This window comes from Dermacentor andersoni, chromosome 1 (genome assembly GCF_023375885.2).
Source record: "Dermacentor andersoni chromosome 1, qqDerAnde1_hic_scaffold, whole genome shotgun sequence".
Classification (NCBI taxonomy): Eukaryota; Metazoa; Arthropoda; class Arachnida; order Ixodida; family Ixodidae; genus Dermacentor; species Dermacentor andersoni.
In genome coordinates, this window is record NC_092814.1 from 122,766,502 (window position 1) to 122,790,981 (window position 24,480).

The 24,480-nt window shown below is 49.9% G+C and overlaps 1 protein-coding gene across 4 annotated transcripts in view; it reads right to left on the minus strand.

Annotated features, from left to right (window-relative positions):
- Positions 1-24,480, minus strand: part of tna (Zinc finger MIZ domain-containing protein tonalli) — a 310,995-nt gene that overhangs the window by 44,356 nt on the left and 242,159 nt on the right. Inside the window, exon 1 of one of the 4 annotated variants that reach the window (XM_050193824.3) lies at positions 16,886-17,744. The exons of 2 other annotated variants lie outside the window; for them this stretch is intronic. In XM_050193824.3, coding sequence (XP_050049781.3) covers positions 16,886-17,097 — 212 coding nt within the window. In that variant the 5' untranslated portion in view covers positions 17,098-17,744. Of the gene's footprint in view, positions 1-16,885; positions 17,745-24,480 lie in introns of those variants that run through there. One more of the 4 variants, XM_050193823.3, reaches the window with a different exon arrangement.

Genomic DNA, 24,480 nt, shown 5'->3' on the forward strand with positions numbered 1-24,480 from the left:
GCGTCGGGTGCGTACTCGCAAAGCTTTCGTGTGACACATCTGACGCTTCCAGCCATCAGCACTGCTCTTATTTTAAAAAAGTTTCTGCTTTTTTATTTATTACTAGTACTATTAAGAATATTATTATTACTGTTATTACTATTATCAATTGCAGGACCTCGAATGTTCAGTGGCCGGGCTATGGCCTGATATCAGCGACACACACACACACACCCAAATAATAATGAGAGTAATACTGCAGATGATAGACGACAACCTGCATATAGTTCGACCACACTTTTTACGACTGTATTATTTATTCATACGACAGCGCGCAGCATTGTTCGTTTGAACGTCGGAGCTACATGCAGCTGTTTCGTTTGACAAGCGACATGCCACCTTGAAATAGCTGGACATATTCGCTCATGAGTGTACGCACTCATTTCTTAGGCGTGAGCGCCGACGAGCAGTGACGTAACCAGGTGACGGCCCACCGGGCACGTGACCCCTCGAAAGTTCTGCGTTAGTATGGAGCCTCCCTCCTCGCCCCCGCATCCTCCCCGTCTCCTGTCAAAAGCGCCCCCTCCCCGCCGCAAAAAAATTTCTGGCCACTGCCGACGGGTGCAGCTTGATAACGCATGGCTGGCAATAATGCCACAAGAAACACCTCCGTGACTATCTTGCTGCTTGCAGATTGGTCGTAACAACATCCGTTAGGCGGTGCAGTGCCGCCAAACGGACGTTGTTACAACTTTATGCGTCAACGATTCGCGCCGCCGAAATGGCACAAGCGACATCGACTACATACGCCCGCTGTGCCAAGCGCGCGGCGTGTGTACCTGCCGCGCTTCCGCCGCCTCGAACTGGGTCCGGCAGCTTTTGTTGTGTCGTGCCGCGATATGCAGGCCACGAGTTGCACAAGGCTGGTCTTGCGAGGCTCTCGCCGGCCGACGTTGGCCCGGCTGACGGATGCGCCGGACAATCGGCGGCGTTGCGCGATAGGGGCCGCGCGACGCCGGATGAGACGTTGCGAAAGCGACGCCGGCAGTCCTTACAAGCGGCGCTTGCGAAGCAGACCTATGCGCGCGTCACACGGCCCAACCTCAGAAATAAATAACAACAAAGCATTGACAGCGGCGATTCCGAAGCGACGTGCTGTTCCCTAGCGGCCTCGGGGCAAAACGGTACATTTCTGGCCTTCACGCGCGGCTTCGTATTACTGTCGAGGTTAGAAAGTGCTCTGACCGCACCAGTAAGGCGCGTTGCCTTTCGGTCTTCCAAGCCGAGGACTCCAGAACCCAGAAGCAGCATTTAGTACTCTCTCGTGCACAGGACAAATAGGTACATATAGATTCATTAAGGCCAAGACCGGCTTTCCATGCACGGCGGGTGCACGGAAAGTGCGAGGGTGTTCGCCAAAGGTGAAGTTCGCCATCGTTAACTTGTACGGGACAGCTGACAAGCGCTAAAACATCGCGTGTGCAACAGCAACCGAGTTCGATTCAGTCCAGTGGAATTTCCGACGTGTAAATTAAGGGGATGACAAGATAAGGCGTCGAGTGATCACAGCCGCAGGGCAAGCTCGCGAAGAAGGGTTAGGCCATTCTCGTGAAAGCATCGCAGTCCATAGGAGACGGGCAGTGCTTTCTTATCCCAGAGCAGGAGAGTCGGCTGTCGCAGCCGGGCTGTGCAAGCGCATCATTCACCGGAGGTCTCTGCCTCCCTGGCGGGCACGAGCGGCGACAAGGCTGCTTGGCTCTTGGGCCAAGATGGGACTTGGATCGATGTCGAACGCCCTCGAAGGGCTCCACAGCCGCGGAAGCACGCCCCGCGAGGAAAACAGGCGGGCTCCAGGAGAGAGCGCGGTGCGTATACTGGCGTGACCTCAAGGCGTGACCACGTAAACCGACTCCTCTGTAAACAGAAGGGGAAGGGCGCGCGAGGACGAAGCGGCGTCCTTGGCGCGGCCATGCCAAGGCTCCGCGTCGTCCGGCCTCGGCGCTTCCGTGACGCCGACGTGCCGGCAACGTTGGGGAGGACCGGCGAGATTCACGGGCGACAACGGATTCGCCGGAGCGCCCACACTTCCCTCTTACCCCAAGACGCCGGACCCAGGCGCAGCTCGGAATGTGCGCCCTGAGCAGTTTCCGACCGCCAATGCAGGTCACGTATATCAAAAACAAAGAAAATGGAGTGTACAAACGGACTTTCCCCTCGCAGCCACATCTGAGAGCTTCGCAATTAGGTAAATCGCGACCCGTTATTATGTTTGTGATCAGCAGGCATCGCAGCCAGTTTTTTCATATGAAGTGGAAATTAAGTTCTGTGAATTTAGGTGCCAAAACACTATCTGATTATGAGTTGCGTCGTAGAAGGGGACACCGCAACAATTTTGACCACTTCGGCTTCTTTAACGTGCACCTGAACGGAAGTACACGAACGTTTTGGCATTTCTCCCCTATCGAAATGCGCCCGGCATCGAACCCGCGATCTCGAGCGCAGCAGCGCAACACCGTAGGCACTGGGCTACCGCGGTTAGGCGCGAAGTCAAAAGAAAAGCCAACAAGGCAGCGCGTCGCGCCGCCGTGGGCCCTATTTTGTAATGACTTCATTTCACGATCCATTCTTTTCTTATCACCCAGCGATAACAGCTTACGGCGGTGTCCAAGCCAATTGGCGAAGGACAAAGAGAATGGAAAAGAAACCCTCATTTACGAAATATGACCCCTGCGGTCCTTCCCACGGTCTTCAATCCTTCTCACTCTCTCAACTACATCCTTAGCGCACTATTCGGGCTTATCGTAGACCCATTCTCTCTTGGTTGCGTTTCCAGATTATCCCGCGATATATATGTTCACGTTAACGGAAGCGTTAACCTTACTAAATATCTTTCGTGATCAGTTTGTTTGCTTTTATCATGCGTCGTCCGGCCCCAATGGGATTCCATCATACTCTCGATTCCAGCCTTCTCCCATTGATCTCGAAGCCACGCATGCACTGCAAGTGCTCGTAGCATCATTCAATTTCGAGAGTCTCGGGCGATTCCTCGGCTAAGAGATTTGCTATCCACACACAAAAAGAGATATACAGCAGCTAGAAATGATACAAATAAAGACAGTTATAATCGTATTTCTGAAATGCAAAAGATTTGACTCCACACTTTATAGCCACGTTTCTACCTTACAGAGCTGCGCTGAAAAGGAGCCCGCCTTTACTTTTTGCATGAAGTACATTGAACGGCCACTTGGAGATAACTGTTGCATCATATCTTGCCCCTTTAACAACATGAAGGACTCTGCTCACACAAGAGCAAGCATCGAAGGGACGCTAAACAGAAACACTAAATCAGTATAGACTGATGAAGTATCCTTTCAAAACACTAGAATCACTATTCTGGCGATAAGATGTTGATTACTAGAAGAGAAACTGAAGGTCAAAGTTCCATCATGCAAAATGTCGCGCTTAATAGCCCAGCGTCGGTGTGTCAGCGTGACGTCACAGATTTCAAAGTATTTTTTCACATTTGGGCCACTATCGCTCGATAAAAGTTCTATAAATTACACTCACTTTCAGTCTTTGGCTCTTTTAGAGCCCAATTCAATCGATTTTCATCTATAAAAAATCGACTAGGCCCGGTCAGACGCCGTCAGAATTCATGACGTCACGGCGAGCTGGTGCGCGAACTTCAAGGGGGCGTCGCCACCAGTCGCTCGTTCTTGCGTCCTTTCAGACTTACCAGGTAAGCCTTTCCTCACGAATGTACTGACACATCTCAAATAGCTTTTCTATACATAGAAATAGTAGAAATATAGTAGTATAATTCTATAGTATATAGTATAGTATAATATAGTATAATAGTAGTATAATAGTATAGTATAGTATAGTATAGTAGAAATATAGTCTATACATTTGCCGGGACAAATTCATGTAAGCATTGCTTTCTTTCCGAGGACCATTTCTGGTTGGAATGTGCTTTCAAGATCAGTTTTTGAAGCGCGAAATACCTCCCGAGCACTTGAAGGGTGTTTCTTGAGTTAAATTGATCGTGTGGCTTAACGGCGACCATATTTTTTTTTAGTGTCAAGCTGAAATTTCCTAAAACCATACATCATGTCCATGTATGTGCACTCATACTTGTATATAAATATATATTTGTACAACATTTTTTTTTTTACTTGACTAGTGTGATAACGCTTTATCAAGGCCTGTCATCTTTGCTTGTTCGATATAGCGCATGTACATCTACTATATGTATACTCATTCTTGATGGTACTTCTTTTTCATGAATCCACTCCTGCTTGGGTCTGAGTATGGCCTACAGTACAGTGAAATACAATAAATAATAATAATTAAAAAAAAACGTTGGTAGCCGAAAAAGAATCGCTGTTGCTGCAGCTATAGTTGGCATTGGAATGTGTCCGCCGTTGTAACGCCATTCGAGCAGACTGCAGCCGAACAGAGGGGTTATTAGATGCAGTCGCAAGTTTCGACACACCAATAGGGTTCAGCGACATCATCGTATACTGTCGGCGGAGCCGGCCGCGCATCCTGTCCCCTAGCAGCCGGCGTTCGACCCGCGGGGTCAGAGCGCGGGCGCGCATCTACCTCTTCTTCGCCGGCTCGCGAGTGTGCTCAGTGCACTGCCATCGAACACTGCACATTGCTGGCGACGGCACAAGAGACAAACAACAAGTAAGCAAGAAACATTACCGTTTCTCCGGATGCGCAGGACAGCTGCTTGTTCAGTGCAATGCAGTGAACTCGCGGTATCTATATGCGTACATACGCACGGCGACAATAAACAGGAGAACGGAAACGAGAACCGATGAAAGCGAGACCGCGACGAACTGGGGAATAGCGCAAATAAAAATTTCACATATTGAGGGCCGCGTTTATTTGGATATTTTACGGAATGCTGCCAACGTCTGGTGTGCACGTGATCACGGGAAGTATTCTATTGGACAGCATACGTACATGAGCGATGGCCTTCGCCGACGTGTCATTTCCTGAGCTGAGTAGGCAGAAATAAGGTTTCTTTCCTTTTTCGAAAAAACGCCATCAAACAGTATAGGCGTGCAGGCGGACTACGCGACGCACATAGCTTAGTGACTGTGGCGTTGCACTAATGTGCTGGAGGTCGCGAGTTCGATCCCGGCCGTAGCGGCCGCATTCCGACCGCGACGAAATGTAGAAAAAGCTCGTGTACTTAGATTTAGGCGCAGGTTAATAGGCGGTCAAAATGAATCCTGAGTCACTCGCCTTCCTTCGCGACGGCCGCATTTCGATAGCGGCGAAGTGCAAAAAAACGTCCGTGCCCCGTGCATTGGGGGCACGTTAAAGATCCCCAGGTGATCAAAAATTAATCCCGAGTCGCGTCGTGCCTCACAATCAAATCGCGGTTTTGACACGTAAAACTCCAGAATTCTATCGTTCCTACCCCCCCCCCCCCCCCACACACACACACCACCACCATTGGCGTGTGCTTTACAATCGGTCGTGGACTTTAAACACCGGAATTTAATTTTCGCAGGACAGACTATACGCGACGCAAGTGAGACAGGAAGCAAAGAAACCGCTGCCACCGAGATTCGCGCCGGTAGTCGTGACCCGCACGCACGCGCACACGTGGCCCCGAAAGACGCGTGGCCACACGCGGCTCCACGAGGAAAGCGCTGCCCGGTGCTCTCCCCCACGACTCCGCAGTTGGATCAACGTGGCGCAGCGGCGGCGGCGCTCGCGCCTGTGCAAACAGGTCGGTCGGCCAAGGTCGCCGCGGCACAAGGCGCATGCGAGCGTTCGGCGAGGAGCAACAGCTGCAGGCATCGCTCCTGCATGTGTTACTGCAGGCAGAGTTGCCTCCTTATAGGCGGCCTGAACCGCGCGACAAACGGGCGCGCGTGGACGGCTTCGGTGAACCGTCATCTGTCCCGCGTGCGCCTCTCTCCCAAATGTTACAGACAGATGTGCCAGTGCGTCAACGCTGGTCGTGCGCCGCCGCCACGCCGCTGCGCATGCGTAAAACTAAAAGCGTGCGTTCGCGCATCTTCTTCCCTTCACGTGTGTACTACATGCCACAGATCTACACACTGCCCCTCGAAAGTGGGAAATCCGCCTCGTTCGTGTGAAACGCGCGTGCGCATCGGAAACACGCGCTCTCCTCTCGCTTCCTGTTGCTCGTTCTGACGCGAGATGATCTCGCACTTTACTCTCCCGGGGGAGGCTTTTAAATGGACCTCAGGAACAGCGCCACTCCTCACACCGCGTGCACGATGCAGCCTGGGGACGTGAAACCATAAAGACACTGGCGCGACATGAGCCACGCCAAACCGAGGGTCTATGCATCAGACGGGACGCCCCCTCTAAGTGAGACATCTGACATTCAGTTCAGTCAGTAATCATTTAACACGCACCCTCCGCGGTTGTTTAGTAGCTATGGTGTTCGGCTGCTAAGCACGAGGTCGCGGGATCGAATCCACGCCACGGCGGCCGCATTTCGATGTCGGCGAAACGCCCGTGTACTTAGATTTAGGCGCACGCTTAAGAACCCCAGGAGGTCCAAATTATTCCGGAGTTCCCCACAACGGCGTGCCTCATAATCAGATCGTGGTTTTGGCACGCAAACCCCATAATCTAATTTTTTAAATCATTTTACGCACAATCTGGCGACAACGCAGTCATTCGTGAGGTGCAGCTATCACCGCGCATTAATTTCGCGTCCACACACGCGATAGGAGCAGCAAATGCGTGAACAAGAAGAAAAAAAAAAGCCACTCGAGAAAGAACACAAAGGCACCACTCGCTCCCTTGAACCAAAACCGCTTTGACGAGTGTCAGACGAGAGAAGAGACGCACGACTGCTTGTGGCTGCCGAAGGTCACGCGCTGTTGTGTGCGCGTCTGCCATAGCTTGCCCGCACGTCCCACCGACCAGTCGCGCTTATTCAGAGCGCTGCCAAAATGGCCCCACCGGGAGAGGGGCCCGCAACCACTCGCCGCAGGGGTGGCTGCTTTTCTGATTCACAACTTTATGGCATTGAAAAAGCGAACCTGCCACGCTTTCCTTCAGGCGCCCAGTGCGAAGCTCACCGCTGTCGAGCGCATCATCAGCCGCGGCCGGCGTGTCTTGCAGCGCACTGTCATCAAGCGCGTCCGCGTTGCTAATACAACGACGCTCCCGCAGACTCATATCCTCGTGACTAGGCTGTTTATTAACAATTATACAACCAATCAATTTGAGTCTCTTTTTCTCACGTTCTGTTTAAAGAGAGAGCGACGAGTTGTCTTCCAGCCGTACCGATATCTTGTGCAGAACGAACAAAGGAATACGAATAAAGGAATATGAATAAACGCATCGCAGTGAAATCGCAGCCCTGCTCCCCGTCACACGTGCTCCAAATCGACGCAGCGTCTTCCACTGCTCAATGAATCGTGCTGTTATTGCTCCTTTAATGTCTTGTTTCTTTTTTGACGAAGAACACACGAATGAGTTTCCAGCATTTAATTTAACCAAAGGGACCTCACAGGAAATTCAATGAAAGAACTGGCTTGTATTGAGGTTGTTTGACCCTAGCACAAGTCACGCTGTTTTATGATATACAGGGTGTTTCAGCGAACCTATTCAAAAATTTTTAAAGGTTGCCTGTGGCAGATAGAACAATTCCATTTCATGACCTGGCCTACTCGAAGGGGCGGACAATACTTGCTCAAAAAAATTGAAATGCATAATCGAATAATTGACAAAAATTCACCAATAACGTTTTTACCGAATTACATTATGGCCCATGTTGCAATTTACAAATTATAGCCGTGGAGCTCGCAAGGAGGATCCAGTTGGAGCGAATTCTCAGGATGACACCACTTTAGAGATATTAATTCCCGAACTTTGCTGAGAAATGTATTGGCGTTCCAGTTACTTTCTCAATAAAATGTAGTTTTATACACTGAAGCCCAAAAGTAAATGGAAATGCATTTCTCCGGAAAGTTCGGGAATTAATATCTCTAAACTGGTGTCATCCTGAGAATTCGTTCCAACTGGATTCTGAATTCCACGACTAGAATTTGTAAATTGCAACATGGGCCATAATGCACGTAATTAGGTAAAAACGTTATCGGTGAATTTTTGTTAATTAGTCGATTATGCATTTCCATTTTTTTGTGCAAGTATTGTCCGCCCCTTCGAGTAGGCCAGCTTATGAACTTGAATTGTGATATCTGCCACAGGTAACGTTTAAGAATTTTTGAAAGCGTTCGCTGAAGCACCCACGGTACAGTACAGCTACGACACGGAAGTGACATTCGCTGTTGATTGATTTATTGATTGATTGAGTCGGTTGCGGTGCCTCAGTGGTTATGGCGTTCCGTTTCTGGACACAAATTCGCGGTTTTCATTCGCGGCCGCGGCAGCCGCATTTTCATGGGGCGGAATGCAGAAGCGCCCCCTACTGCGGCGTCTCTGTGTCTCTCTCATAGACAGTGAGTTGCTCGGGGTGAGTGAATGGGTGAGAAGGAGTGAGCGAGTGACGTCGACGACTAGGTAAGCGACCTAGCCTGTGGTGTTCCGGAAGAGTTAGAGAACCGTTATATCCTTTTCCCAGACAGTACAATGAGCAGTCCGTGTCAAAATGGACTGAGAAATATCTCGGCTATCGGAGGGGCGAGAAGACGAGGGCAGCGAACCCTCACCTACGGTCCTCAGGACACCGCGGCCCTCTCTCCCAGCGAGCAGTCTGGAGCAGACCGGCCGCGCGGACGACAACCCGAAACGGCGCCGAGCAGCAGCAACGACGCGGCGGCTCCGAGCTTGCGCGCGAGACGCGCGCACACACGCAGGGGCGTGCCTCGGAACGGGGTCGGCCGCGTCCTTTGTTCCCCGGCGGCCTTCCTCCCAGTGCCAAGGAGGACGACGTGCGTGCGTCGCGCGCTCACGCGCTGCCGCCCGCAGACGGCGCCGCCGTGGTCGAAGCACACCGACATGTCCCCGATTTGCGTCCCCGAACCCTTGCGCAGGCCGGGGCGCCGATCTCCGAACGAAGGAGGCCGCCGGCCTCTTCCTCCTTTTGTCTTCGGCCGCTCTGCTTGTTCCCCGCCGCCACCTCCTCGCTGACCGCGCGCGCCCCGCCGGACACACTTCTCGGCGGCGCGGCCTCCGACGGCTTGCCGGCGATGCATAAGTGACCGCTCACGCGAATTCGCCGGAGCGATCGTGAAACGTCGTCGATGCATGCTCGCAGCGCCAGTCTCGCCATAGAACTGGGGGAGGAAGTGGAGAACAAATGTGCAGCATCAATCTTGCACAACAGCGATATATCTAGCTTCCGCCCGATCCACGCACTCTGTAACACCTAAGTCGTACAAATTAGAACGTATCTGGCGGATATGCCCCTCCTCCGATGTAAACACGAGTACACTGTGTACATATGTAATCGACACACCTTAATGGAAGGTAATACAGAAAGAAAATGCTACCTATCGAGTTTGCGAAACGACAGTGCAAGAAACAAGAAGTCAAAATAAAGTTACCCGATTCTGTGTGAGCTTAAAAGATTATGGGGTTTTACGTGCCAAAACCACTTTCTGATTATGAGGCACACATCGTAGTGGAGGTCTCCGGAAGTTTCGACCACCTGGGGTTCTTTAACGTGCACCTAAATCTAAGTAACACGGGTGTTTTCGCACTTCGCCCCCATCGAAATGCGGCCGCCGTGGTCGAGATTCGATCCCAAGACCACGTGCTCAGGAGCCCAACACCATAGCCACTGAGCAACCACGGCGGGTCTGTGTGAGCTTCCTCGTACGTTTTAATTAGGTGTGAAGTTTAACGGAAGACTTGCGGTAGTTCCGTTTCTCCGAGCCGGCGCTAAGTGAGATCGGGGCCACCCAAACCGAACGTTTGCCAGAGAGGACGTAACGCTACGCGAAGCGTCACCGCACAACCGTTATCGTCATGAGGTCAGTCTGACGTCAGAGAGATCTACTCGCGCGCCGGCTCTATAGCGCGAGCGGCGGCGTTGTTTACCTGACGGTAATACTGCAACGCCCACGCGCGCCGGCGAACAACGGTGCCGAGCGGAGCCGCAAAAGGTCGCTCCTTACGCCAACATCCGGCCATTCGCCACCAACGCTCGGGGGAAAAGCCGCACCGTTTCGACATTTTTGCCCCTCTCAGCCTTATAAGGCGTTCGTCGCAGCCGCCACAAAGCTTCGCAGCGAGATGAATAAAAAATAACGAGAGAAAGTGCCACTTCGATTTTCGTTTATACCACCAACTCAACCCAAGGGAGTCTCCAGAATATCGCGCTCACACATACTTTCGCGACGGGAGTCGAGTACTTTCTTTCACGTCTTCGGGGCCAGCGGTGGCTATACGGACAGAGGCAAAAAAAGTGTGTGCACCAGACAGAAATGATCGGAAATGAACGAGAGAGAAGGGGGGTGGGAAGCACGGTAGGCTTGCATCCCCCCTCTTTCGGTTTCTCCTTCGACGGTGGGGTTCCGGCCACACTTGCAGCATTCTTCGCGAGAAGGAACTGATTTGCACACCAGGAGTATTCGCAACAACCTTTACTGGCGTTTTTTTCTTCTTTTACTTGGAGGTTGCGCGCGCCCTTTCCGAACGCCGTTCACCGACCGCCGCTGCCCTTTCCACTGCAAGAGGTCTGTTGCAGACCTTCGCGCGCAGATCTCCAGCGAAAGACCTTTCGCAAGAGCTACTTCGCAATCAGCCCCCGCCTTCACTCCAGCAGGCCGCCAACACCAGCGATTCCCTACTAGGGCTTTATTCCCTGCGCTCTCGCAGCGCCCTCTGCAGTGCTAACGCACGCGCCAGGCGACTGGATCCGTGGCTCGTTTTACGGACCGTCCGTACGTAGCGGCTCGGTGGCATCACGGCGGAAATTTTCGAAACAAGAGTTGCGCGGCCCATGCACCGAACCGAGCCCGTGCTTCCCTTTCGTGCCCGGTCCAACAATATCGAGTGAGAAGAGGTCGGCACACTCCCCTTTTGCTTCGAGTTTCCTCCTCCTCAGCTGTGGGCGATTACGCGACAAGTGCGGCGTGGAAGGCGTGTCCAGTTCCCCAGGCCGCAGGGCGAAATTAAAAGCCCCCGCAGCGGTGATTTATAACGGGGTTGTTTCACCGGCATCTTCTTAATTGTTTCCGTAGCCGGAGCCGATATGGAAAGCCTGCGGTTGCTAGGCGACGCGGGAACCACGTATTCCCTGTCGCCTCACCCTCTACAAGGCTCCTTCCTTCCCGGAGTGGCTCTCGTCAACCCGAAAACTCTGGCTGGCCGTGGGAGCTGCGCGACCACCTGTCCCGACTTGCTCGCGCGCATGCGCCGACAGCCCAGAAGGCCAGGCTCTCTGTAAAGGCGCCAATACACTTCGACGTGACCCGGCGCGCGCGCGCGCGGTGGTTGCGCTACGTCACGCCAGGTCGGCTACGCCGCGTCAGGCGAAATCCGTCCCCCTACAGTACAACGCCGCGCCCCTGCCACAGCTGGAGTAGCGCATGCGCAGAATACCGCGCCGCTCCGTGGCGCCTGTTGTGGAACATCGAAACAAATCTTGCGCGCGCTTTCTCTGTCGGTAGCGATTGCGACCGCGGACCGGACTGTTGCTCGGCGATGGCACGGATGCAGACACATTTCGCAAGACGAAATTAAGCAGGAGACTCACGGTACTATTCGGCGTCCGATCCGACGTGCGGTGCCACATGCTCCGGCATGCGGCATACGACTATTCGGGGCACACGGTGCGTGCATCCGAAAGATTGAGCGGCGCGTAAGCTCCGTCGAGATACAGCCCCCCAGCTTCACTTCATATCCACATCGAGAAACAATACAAACAACTCTGCACAACACTGTTTCGCTTTACGCGAATAGTGTCAATAAAATTATGCCCCTGCGAGTGATGGAACACTTCACAACGGCGCGCTGTCTACTGACGGCTCCGCCAACAACCAGTGATAGGGCCGGTAGGCCTAGCTAGGCGGCCGACGGCGCTGGCGATCCAACGCGAGCTCGTCAAAGAGCGCTTATTTTTGCCAAAACAATTAACGCTTTACATTTAGGTCGCCCGTAATCAAATACAATTGATTTACTCGACGCAGTCGTTGCGAAGGGCAAACGTGCAAGCGAAGCGAGCAGCCTCGCTCAGACGGTCGGTGTGTGCTGTCTGCCCGCGAAATGCCCTCACGTCACGGCTACCCATCTCGCCAGTAGCTTGGTGCTAGTGTATTAGGCGCTGCTTTGCAGAACAGGCACACGTTCGAGATAATTTTACTGAGCTGGTAACTATTTCGTGTCGGAAACAAACTGCAGCAGGCAAGGAAAAAAAAAAAAGAGATTGCGAGAAACCGGCCAGCCAGCGCCGCCTCCGTGGAGGGAACGTGAGAGAACGTCACATGCGAGCCACGCTGTCATTTGCTGCGGCCAAACGACGGTGCGGTTGTCGCACGCCGAACGTCCGATCCGGCGCTTCGGCACGGCAAAACACCTCGATTCCGGCTGCCGTTCCGGTGCGTCGGACGCCGGATCGGACACCGAATCGGACCGTGTGTCGCGTGGTGTGCGTCGAAAGAGGAACAGGTCTCTCTACATAACACAGACACGTAGCCGCTGCCATTCCTTTTCGTCGCTTCAACAGCTTTCAGTTCACGAGCATAGCGGTCCCTCAGCCGCTTCCACAGTTTCAGGCACTCTTCGACTGGAACAGGGAAAACAAGACAAACAAACAGGCGCTGAATGAATAGCATATCCAGAGACGTATACACACACGTGCGTAGCATTGACGCTCCTGTTGAGAGACCAGAGTACATGCGTATCTGCTCCCGCGCGTTGTTTTCCCGCTCCGCATCCCAGTAGTCTATTCTTTTGGTGTCGTAGACACACGGGTGTTGCTGGACGACGTCCAGAAACCTTTCGATTTTGGAGCCGCACAGGTCGGGCACGCTTTCTTGCGAAGAGGCCATCTCGTTCTGGCTCAGCCTGCCGAGTAGTGAGTCTCTACCTCGACGAGAGAGGGCGCTAGGCGCTAACTTGCTCGGCGCGGTCGGCGCGAAATGCAGTCGGTTGCATTCGGCGCCGGACGACGTCCGAGCGCGCCGAATGCCGCCGGTCGCGTTGGCGCCAGGTGCCGCCGGACTGTAGAGGGTCGGGTTTTCGCCAACGTAACGTCGCCATGACGAGCGCGCGCGCGCGCGCGCGTTACGTCGGAGTGTATTGGCGCCTTAAGGCTACAGCAGCGCGGCTACGCGACCATGGCCACCTGCAGGCCGCATTGTATGGCGCTACAGCCGCGGAGGTATATAGTTCGCCCTTTCAAACATTGCAATGCCATTTTTCGTGTCGGGTGACACGGTTAACCCTCCGTAGAATACTAAAGAGGGTTAACTTTCACAGCTTTACAGACAAGAAAAAACAAATATTGAGACAAAACGTTTAGAATTCCAATCATGATTCCCCGATGCCAAGTGCACAATACTCGAAGTAGCCCTCGAACTGGCGTCGCACATGCACTACAACTGTTATTTATTGCACTCGAAATTTAGCGGTAAGCTGAGTTTGTTACGAATATTAGCACTCGCACGCAGTCATGGTACACTGCGGTGGAAATGGAAGAAAGCATCCGAGAGAAACGGTAAAACTGTTTTCGAAACGAAGCCTACGGTCAATTCGAAGAAAATTCAGATGTACATACATGCGTGATTTCCAAAGGTGATTGGTTGAACGACGGCACCCGCCACACCAGCCACTAGTAATTTTTTTTAATAAATGTTGTGCAATTCTTTTATTGATATATATATACGTGCGAGTCAGCCAGCGTGCGGGGTAGCGCTCCACGATAAACAGGTTTTGTGCGAACCTGGATTCCCTTGGTTTGTCGTCAGCCTGACAGAACCATAACTTAATAGAAGCATGCAAGAAAGCCGATCTATAGAAGCGATGCATGAGTGTGACAATCGAACTAGCGACATTTAATGAACGTCACAGTGCAGTCTGCAGAAACTGAAATCCTGCATTCCAGTCTGGTGACATTTAGCTTTGCGCTCTGCGAGCATGCAGCGATCCATCTTCAGTCAGAATAAATCAGAAACCCGCCTTGTGTTTCATCTGTACTGTTCTGCTAGACAGCTGCTGACACGCAAACATGCCCGCACCCCAAAGTGATCCATGTTCACTGAATACAAGAATACGACCTCCCGCCGGAGGTTACACGCGCGCAACTGTCACGTAAAAAAATAAAAGAAGAAAGGGGAAGAGGGGGGGGGTACTGAATTTTTGCAGTGCATGTCGACGTACCTGGCAAAAAAAAAATAGCCAAGAAAGAAAGGAGCTTTGGCTCTCGTCCATCACACATGATACGCGCTGTACTTTCTGGATATGACTGCACACATTCTCGCATGATTTTTGCTTTATTATATATATATAGTCAACGCCTGAGTGTTCAGGTGGCAACTTCACGATCCCTCCAAGCAAGGCTCAGTTTAATTTCGTGGAAACGGCCACCATTCGCTGCTTACAAGCAGCCGTAACGCCTTCGATATGTTTGTTTGTACGATATATTATGCCTTCTGTGCTACACGAAACGTACAACGCTGGACTACCTAAAAGACCGCTATATTTTGCGAATGATAAGCGCAGCAACATTAGCATGCTAGAACGGAGCGGAGTAATATCTCATTTCTTCTCTCTGTATCTCTGGAGAAAACAGGAAACAGACGCCGACCAAGGTGATTTTTTTTTTCTTACCTGACGTTTCAGTCCGCACAATTGAGCCTTGTTCACAATGAAGCTTCATTGTGAACAAGGCTGCCGTGTGGGGGCCAGAATGTCAGTTAAAAAAAAAATTCACCTTGGTCCGCGTCTGTTTCCAGTTTTCGCCATGATTCTTCCCGACCAGACGAGCTTTCGACAGACCCGCGACTTCATCTGTGTAGTTCTCTGTAATTCCCTTGTCTATCAAGCCATTATGCATTGAGAGTATTTCAAATAAATAAATAAATAATAAATTTTCATTAATTCAATCAATCTATCAATCTATATAGAAGTGTGTGTGTGTGGGGGGGGGCTCCTTACTTTCACAGGAACGTGAGGCAGCTGTAAAAGGTAAATGCAACTGACGAGGCCTCTTTTCAATATACCATATTACGCAAATGTCAGCTTGAAAACAGCATTGCCTGAAGCCACCATCACGGTACCTCAAGCACAGAAATAATTCGGAATAGTCGGTAAACAATCGGAAGCAGTGCCTAGATTTTAGTGAGTTTGTGCTTGCAATTGTTACTGGCACATACAGGCGGCAAGACGCGCTCAGCTAAGCGGCACCCGTGCGCCAGTTTATAGCAGCGAGGGTCAGCATTCACAAAGTTTCTCGTTAGTGACAGCTCTTCGTTTTTTCCTCTGCTAATAATATAATGTATCCTTTTGACCGGGCGTCTGTTATTAAGAACTACTCCAACGTACAAACTGTTTTGTGGTCACGGTCAGAAGCACCCGTAATTCCTGCTCCTGCACATCTTGGAATTCACAAAGCGGTCGGTGCGCAGCAGGGGATCGTAAGAACGGGTGCCGGAAGCCACTATAGCGAACGACGCAATAGCGAGGGTGCCAGCGAATGCAGCCGGCAACTTCACAAGGTGAATCCAGCCACTGATTCGCAAGAACGCTCCCCACACGCGAGATCGTCTTTCAATTGGCCAGTGCCTTGATCTCGTCATCGCATCGTTGGCTCTTGCGAGGGACGTCTGTCACTGTACACTGGCGAATCGGGATTCTATGTCAGCATGTAGAAATTATTTGAGCAACCCGCCGCGGTAGCTCGGTGACTGCATGGCGTTGCACTGCATGAGGTCGCGGGCTCGTCCGGTCGCATTTCGATGGGGGCGAAATGCAAAAGCCTCCATGTACTTCCATTAAGGTGCACGTTAAGGAACCCCAGGTGGCCAAATGTAACGCAGAGCCCCCCCACAACGGTGTGCCTCATAATCATATCGTGGTTTTGGCAAGTAAAACCCCAGAATTTAATCTTAATTCAAAGAAGTTCCTTGAACACAATTTTCTGGAGTCTTATACACACCAAGCAGTCTATTAGTTAAACGTATTAGCTAAACCGACCGGCCAATTTCAAACAGCTCTTACCAACAAAAATCTTTCAATTATTCGGCCTCTCGATCTAAGTTGCCGCTGTACTGTATACGATGCCTTCCTCTCGACACCGTCAAAAGCGACACTTTGTCAAGGCGAATTTCATTCCGCGTTCTCTTTTTACTCATCACCCATTGCGATGAGCGGCCGATTCTGGCGATAACGGCGGCGTCCGAACCAACGTCGAAGCGCGAGAACTATAGAACATGAAATCGACCATCGCAGGACACGGCCCCTCGTATCGTATATGCACGCGAAAACCCGACAATGCACGCGGAGTTCCTTTTTTGCCTGTATAATAAAGCACTCGCAGATTTTAGTGCGCGCGCATGTTCGCCCCGTCACGAGCCAATAGCCGTGCGCACGCTGCAGTAGTTTCGTATGGGAATTTAAACGGGGATTCACTGGCCCGCATTCTTTCGCCAAGTTCTTCGCGTCCGTCTGCATCCAGCTACTTGAATATGTCGGGGATGTGCGGCGCACAACCGAAAATAATTCATAGAACGTATTTCACGTGTGCATGGTCCACAGCACGCGCGCAGTTCCGGCGCATCGACCTCACACCTTGAAATATCGTTCTCGAGATGCGAATTTCTTTCGCCGAGCCATGTTCTGACGGGCGCTGACCAGCCCACTTCCTCTCCTCTTCCTTCTTTGGGAACCAGAATGTTCGCGGCGCTGTCGCCTGACCACAGACTCCGCCCCAAAGGCCCAAGAAATCCTCGCAAAAACAATGACAAAAAATCGACCTTTTTCCACTTACCGGCGCCGTACAGTGACTTTGGCAACCTTCAGAGGCTGTCGGACTTGTATGACCTTCACTTTTTCAGTTTTGGAATCCTCCATGCCTTGGCCGCTGACTCTGTCCAGGAGAGAACAGAACGCTAGCACTCGGTTGCGCCGAGTGAGCGTTCTCGTTTTCCTCCTCTTCCGTCGCCTGGTATCGCCCAAGCCGCTGTTCTTGTGCACGTACATCCCCCCTTCTTCTTCCTCTTCAGCTAAAATTATAACGTTTTCTTTTTTTTTTTCGCTCTTATCTGAACACCTTGGACTAAGTGATACTGCGAAATTTACCCTGCTGATGTCCACTTTTCCGGCGGTCCCATTTCCCTTCTCGTCTCAGACATCGCGTTGTGGTCACGCGTAAGCTTATTGATACCGCGTCCTTTCCAACCCCTCCATCTTCTTCGTTTCGTTCGTTCTTCAGGCCCCCCGGCTGCTCTGGGCCTACTCAGTCAAATGATAATAACGATGATGATGATCCTCAACCATAGCCCCAGAATCGGTCGGCAGGAAGAAACGTACGTAACATAAAGAAGTACTTTGGGGGAGGGGGACATGCAATGTACAGATGCCATACAGCAAGAATGTAAGCAACAGGCGACAAGTGTAACTCACCGCCGAGTTTTTGTTTGTTTGTTTGTATTTGTTTTTCTTTTTTTCATCGCGCGATAGCTTTAAAAAATATTCTACATTGACAGTAAAAATGAGTAGTGCCCAGTTGCATATTTCTGATTTTGTATAGTGTGCCGCCCACAATGCGCGTGTACATATGTATTAGGTACATTACATATAGAAACAAGCTAAATATATACATAAAATATATACATAAATACATAATATATACATAAAATATATACGTAAAAAATACAAATAAACCCAAAGCAGTCATGTTTAGAGCTAAAAGCAGACGAATTCCGGCAAAATATAACATCACTTTTTGTTCGAAAATTGAAATGGTTAAATCCATATGAAGGTTCTCGGTGTCTACTTTTCTGAGACATTATTATGGGAAGACCATGTGAATTACATATTGCAAAAGTTAGGCCATATTACAGGCATATTAACCAGAAATCGTTGTTTACTATCACAATCCGTGAAATTATTAACCTACAAATCTACTTTTCTTATCTATTTAAATTACAGTAATTTAGTATGGGGCACAAACACATAAAGAAATGTTATGAGGCTCACAAACGCTAAACAAAAAAAAAATTCTGCGGGTTATTGCGAACCTCTCCTAGTGCGAGCCGACGTCCAACTTGTTCAAGAGATACAAAATGTAACAAGTTTACGATCTATACCGGTATAGGTAGCGCAAGCGTATTCTTTAGGTTTTAAGCAGAGGAATTTCTCGTTTACGGAAATTGCGAGTTTAGAAAGAAGTACTGCCACCTATGACACTCGGAGGACCGAACTTCGGAAACTTGCGCGACTTGCCGTTCCACGTATGACTTACAATCACTGAAAAATTGTTTGCCGCGCTTATTAAACGAATTTTATATGGTGGGCTTATACTTTTCGCTAGTTAAACAATTTGATTTGGCTGCACTATTCATTATGGAAATTACTTACTTCTGTTTATACAAGTTGTTTCTTTAGTGCTTCTTGTCAAGGTACTTCTATGTGACATACTGTCTTTTACTGTTACTGCCACTGATTGTTTTTTGTTGGCAAAATTCCACAGCATACCTTATAGATTTCACGTATTTGTCAGTGTGCACAGGAGGAACAGCGCTCTTTCATGTGTGTGCTGACATACTGCACCAAATTTATGCCTTTATTGTCTTTTCCGGTTACTATTAGTTTTCTTCATTGCGTGTTTTGCTGACCTGTCTCGCTGCCATGTGTTGTCAGGGGGTTCAGAGTTTTTCAAGCCGTCTCCTTGCGGCTTTTTTTTTTTCTCGCCCTCCTCCATTTTGAATGGGAAATAAAACTTCATTCATTTCACTAAGTAAACCCGCAGAATGCACGCCTATTCTCAATTTAGAGTGAAGATAGTGTGAATAAATAAATTAATGATAGAAAGTTTAGTAGCCAGACTCACATGAACTAAATTATGAAATACGTTAGATAGTGAGATATAAGGAGGAACCTTTTTTTAAAACAAATTCGGAGGATGAAGAAATTGAAATTGCGTTACCATGAACCGAGATGAAGAGTAAAAGAAAACAGACACGGTAATCGTTTTACAGGTTAAACAAAAACACCATTTTCATTTCTTCACTCGCACCTTCTCCTTCCTCATCCTCTATATTATTATTATTACTATTATTATTGTTGTTGTTGTTGTTGTTGTTGCTGCTGCTGCTGCACACTTCGGAACGTGGTGCGTATATACCAAGCGTAACTAACGTGCGGTAAATGCGCAAAAAAAAAAGACCGCTAGGGTTGGACCACTTTTGCCTAAAATGTGAACGACCGAAGAAGATACGAACATACGTCGCGAAGACTACGCTGAGACAAAAAAATTAAAAAAAAAGGAAAAAGAAAGAAAGAAAATGAGGAAGTGGCCGAAAATGTGAGAGTTCGCTGCCTACGCACTTGCGACGCGGGAAAACAGCGCGACGCCATTTTCTTTTTTTTTTTTTTCGTTTGTTTGGCAGGGACACGCGCTGCGACCGGCAAACTGCGCAGCCTGACATACGCGCCGAGACGAGACTGACGCACGAACAATCGAGAGAAGGGCACAACAGGTGGCGTCATCGGCGCGGCGCGAGAAAAGCCACACACACAAAACTGTGCGCGGGTCCGTGCGCAAACGCAGCTCACGCAGATGTCGCTCAACAGCTCAACGCTGGTGCGAACAGAATGACCGCCCGCTTAGCCCTTTAATTGCCAAACCCAAGCTGACCGTGCCAGTTCACTATAGGAAACACCCAATCAATTATTCGAATAAAATATTACTGCTGAAGCATGTGATTTACAATGTGACATTGCAAACGTATGCTGAGTGGAACTTATACGCGCAAGAAATTGGTGACGAGGTACCTTTTCAATTTCAATGCAAGCACGAGAGTGCTTAACGGTCTCGAATGCAAACTAGTATAGGTGCTGCATTTCATATGGGTTCACCGTTGTACTCATCCTAAAAGATTGTACCGATCACCAAAGACGACTCCTACTAGTCCAGGTAGCAGTTTGTTTGCTTCCCATGCTGGAAGTTACGAGTCAGAATCGATGAGTCATTAGACGTCGATCACGCAATCCGGAGAAAGCTATGTACGCAGCAGAAGTGTATTCACAACGGCAGTCACCGCACCGGATAACAGGACGCGAGCCCACCAAGCGGCAAAAGTGTCGTCGTAATCTCGCGCCGTAAAGTATTCGTCCCCTTCCCAGCCAGCTGCAATGTGAAAGGAAAAAAAAAAAAAGAGGCTCCGCATAAGCAGTCGTCTGCACGGCTCAAACGATGACGCCAGGATGACAGGACCGAGAACGGGGAAATAGGATGGTTTAAACGGGTACCATTCTCCTTGCTTCGTGCAGACGGTCCACACTCAGGTCTATATAGAGCGCTGGAGCACTGTGCTACTTAGGGTAAAAAAGCGCGATGTCCAAAGCAGATAGTTGCAGGATACCGCACTAAAGACTGACTTCTTGGGGCAGGATGACTACCGTTGTTCCGCAAGCATTGTCTTCCGAACAAAACAACAACGCAAAAATATCGCTTTCACTGTCTCGCAGCGCAACACTCGAGCGCTTTTGGCAGAAGTGTGGACGCCTGCACAATTAACTCCCTCCCAGGTAGTGCACCAGGCCTGCGCTCTTTGAGCCAGAGCCAAGACATCACATGCGCAGGCCGACAATCAATACAGCTGAATAACGGACGCGGTCGACTGTTTACTGTGATTTTTTTTGTTTCTTTCATTTCATACAGGGAAACTGTTAAGACGCGGACGGACGGACAAACAGAAAGACAGACAGACAGACGCTCGAAGCGATTGCTGTAAGAGAAATAAAAGTCGGATCGAAATGAAAACTGAAGTGATAGAGTGCGTACTTTGAAGAATGCGTATATACACCAAAGACATTTAAAAAAATGCGCGTACATCGTGTATGCTTTGCGATGGAGTAATAACATCTACACATATTTTTATATTGTTGCTTCTGCTGTGCGAAAAGGAGTATCCGGCACCATTATAGGGTGACTATATCTTTTTCATTTCAATAACACACACACACACACACACACACACACACACACACACACACACACACACACACACACACACACACACACACACACACACATATATATATATATATATATATATATATATATATATATATATATATATATATATATATATATATATATATTATCGAAGTCACCTTAACGGAACCACGTCAAACAGCTCACGGAGATAATAAAACAACTGCAGCCGTATGAAAACTTACAGTTCAATATGAATGCAACTGCGCAGAAATACAGGGAACATTACAGAGCATCCACGGGGGAAAGTTCATGCAAGTGCGTGGTTGAATTAGGGGAGGAGCAAGAAAAATTTTTAAAAATAGCGAAGTACTGCGCGACGTACTGTAACTGCCTCAAACAAAGGTGAAATGATTTTGCAACTATCGCTATAGAGACGGCAATAAATATTTCGAACTAAAATTTTGCACAGGTATTTAGAAGCGTCCCTTCACAAGCCGATGTTGGCATTGAGAACGGCTTTGAAAATCGGAAGTGTTTGATTAAGTGCGCTAATCAGAGCGGAATGCACTCACCGGCGTCGGCAGAGGATGAGAGATCACGTGAGCAGCACTTGTCGTGGTAATAAAACAGTGTCCAGAGGGCGCTGGGAAAGTGTGACAACTTTGCTGGTCTTTGATTTATGATTCTGCGGAGTCACGTATATGCAGGCCTGCTAATGCGTCTTTTTCTTTCTTTCTTTTTTCTTTTTTTTTTGAGCGACAGTGTTGATTTACATAGGTGATGTCACAATCAGATTGCGCAGGCCTCCATTCCCGTTATCTCTTTTTGTTTTGTGCGGAAGAGCTGCTTGTGCAATTTTGCGGATGTGTGTGTGTATCGCCTGTTTAGGCTAAATGCTGTGGTGATAGTGCTTCAACAGGCAAGTTTGCCAGGCAGTCAAAGCCGAAATTCACTCCGACTGCAGCGTCTCTTTCAGGAATATAAAGTCGTCTCACCTCACACTCGGAAGTGCACAGTCATAGAGAAATATACGCAGAAGGCGCGAGATCCTGCCTCGGAGGAACTGCTGCACGCGAACAAAGAGCGGAAATCCCTTTCTCCACGGGATACATATAGCAACACATCTCGCTCAGTAGGACGCCAGCAATACCAAATAAAGTGTTTCGCATCGTTCAACTCGTTGCAGTCTGCATGGAGTGGGAAAAGAGAACATCCCGTCTTAAAAGCAGAAGCTTGCGTGTACAACGACCCTATATATGTTTGTCCGTAAAATTAGCGTGGCCTACGGGTGGGTTAGCTTAGAGTGCCTCTCTTGGAAATCTATTCCAAACTTTCTTGAATTTCGCGCCAAAATAGTGCAGACATAAACGTGACAGATTTCGCGGTATTTTCGGGGTTTTAATTGGACGCTTTTCGCAAAGTTCTGCAGAAATTGCCAGGTTGGGGGGGGGGGGGTCGTCTTTCGTTAGTTTTCTACTAGTAATTTATGCTGTTTGTTTCTTCTTTTCTTCAATAATCAGCGAATGACTATATAGCATTGGCCAGAGTTGAGAAACATTTTCGTGATTCAAGCATGCACACACGAGTACGAAGGAAGCAACTGTACTGTAAAGGTTAGAATTAAAAAAAAATTATGGGGTTTTACGTGTCAAAACCACGATCTGATTATGAGGCACGCCGTAGTGGGGAACTCCGGAAATTTGGACCACCTGGGGTTCTTTAACATGCACCTAAATCTATGTACATGTGTCTTTTCGCACTTCGCCCCCATCGAAATGCGGCCGCCGTGGCCGCGATTCGATCCTGCGACCTCGTGCTTAGCCACCCAACACCATAGCCACTAAGCAACCACGGCGGGTGTACTGTAAATGTAGGAGTGAGGTAGAAGTAACGTAAAACCGGAAGTAACACCAATCCATTACCCCGTAGTCACTGAAAAGTTGCCACACAGTGTGGAGTCTCAAACGTACCATTGGGACAAAGGAACGACAGCACAGTAGTGCAGACTATCACAAGGGTACTTATTGTGCATACTATACACCAATCTAGCCAGCCGAATTATTACATATAGAGCATGCCGATGGGCGCGCGCGTAAATCGAGGAAGACCGACTCACCGCAACCGGATAGCGAGCGAATATGTTCGCTCCCATGCTGGACACCGACGCCAAATCGTTCTCGTGTACGGTCACGCGAACGGTGGCGCGTTCGAACGATCGCGTTCGTCCAATCCGGTGTCCTGCTCTTAAGCCTTTCACAGGACGGTCCCGCGAACGGCCGGCGAGCGCGCGAAACGTCCACGCAGCTCGCCGAGCCCAAGTAAAAAAGGGGACAGACTACTCCCTTTTGAACCCGAGTAGCCCCGCCGTTAGGTGGCGTTAGCGGCGCAACAGTTTCGCCATCTCTCGTACTCATCTGCAGCCACTCTACCCGCCGCCGGCGCTTAGCTACGCGTAGAAGCCAGATTACAGGAGACGCTAGAACCAGGCGGGGAAAACAGTATCAGGGGACGCGTGAAAGTCGAGCGTCCCCACAACACAAAGAGAGAGACAGAGGGGGCGAGAGAAACGAACGAACGGCGCGCCACGAAAGCAGCAGTTTTGCAAAATGTCAAGTGCGGTGACATGCTCGGTACTGCAAATTTCTTTGCCACGAAAAAAAAAAAATAATGAAACATTGCACTTCGCTTTCTTTATACAATGCTCTCAGCTGACTGCGACGCACGACACCTGCAGCAGCTTTTTCAGTCATCTCATGACCGTCTGGCGACATTAGGAAATGAAGCTGCGATTCGGCACAGAGGTCGTGCTAGTCGGGCAGGACGCCGGAAAGGCGACATTTTTTTCAGTTATCCTCGAGCGCCCAAAGAGCCTTGCGTCGCCCATCAGGCGGCGGCGGCTGCTGCTACTGCTTCGACGTCCGTACTGGCGTCACAGAATCTACTCAAAAGTGTAGAGAGCGGACGTTCGCATTTCGCCTGACCCTGATAGCGCTGCGGTCGTGGCGAGCAAACGAGACGAAAGAAGGTGGCACCGAGGAGCGTGCGCGTCGGCATAAGTTGCGACTGACCCCTCCACCCAACGAAAAAAAGAAAAGACGAAGAATGCAGGCTCGCGATCGAAAAATGCGTTTTCTTTGCGTGTGGCTGCCGCCAGACGCATCCAGGTCACGCGTGTCTCCTCCATCCGCTGACAGCGAGCCTGACAGCCAAATTAGACGCGGTGCTTGATATTGCCGAGACGGATTCGATCTGATATGCCCATGCAATCCAGTCATCCAACTGTTGCAACGGCAGCCCTTCCCCACCGAGCGCACACTGACAGCGCACACCTGCGGCGTCGAAAACCCGCGCCGCAGACGACGTCGCATGCGCGCGAGCTCCGTCATCGCCCACCAGCCGGACGACGACGCGCTCGAGTG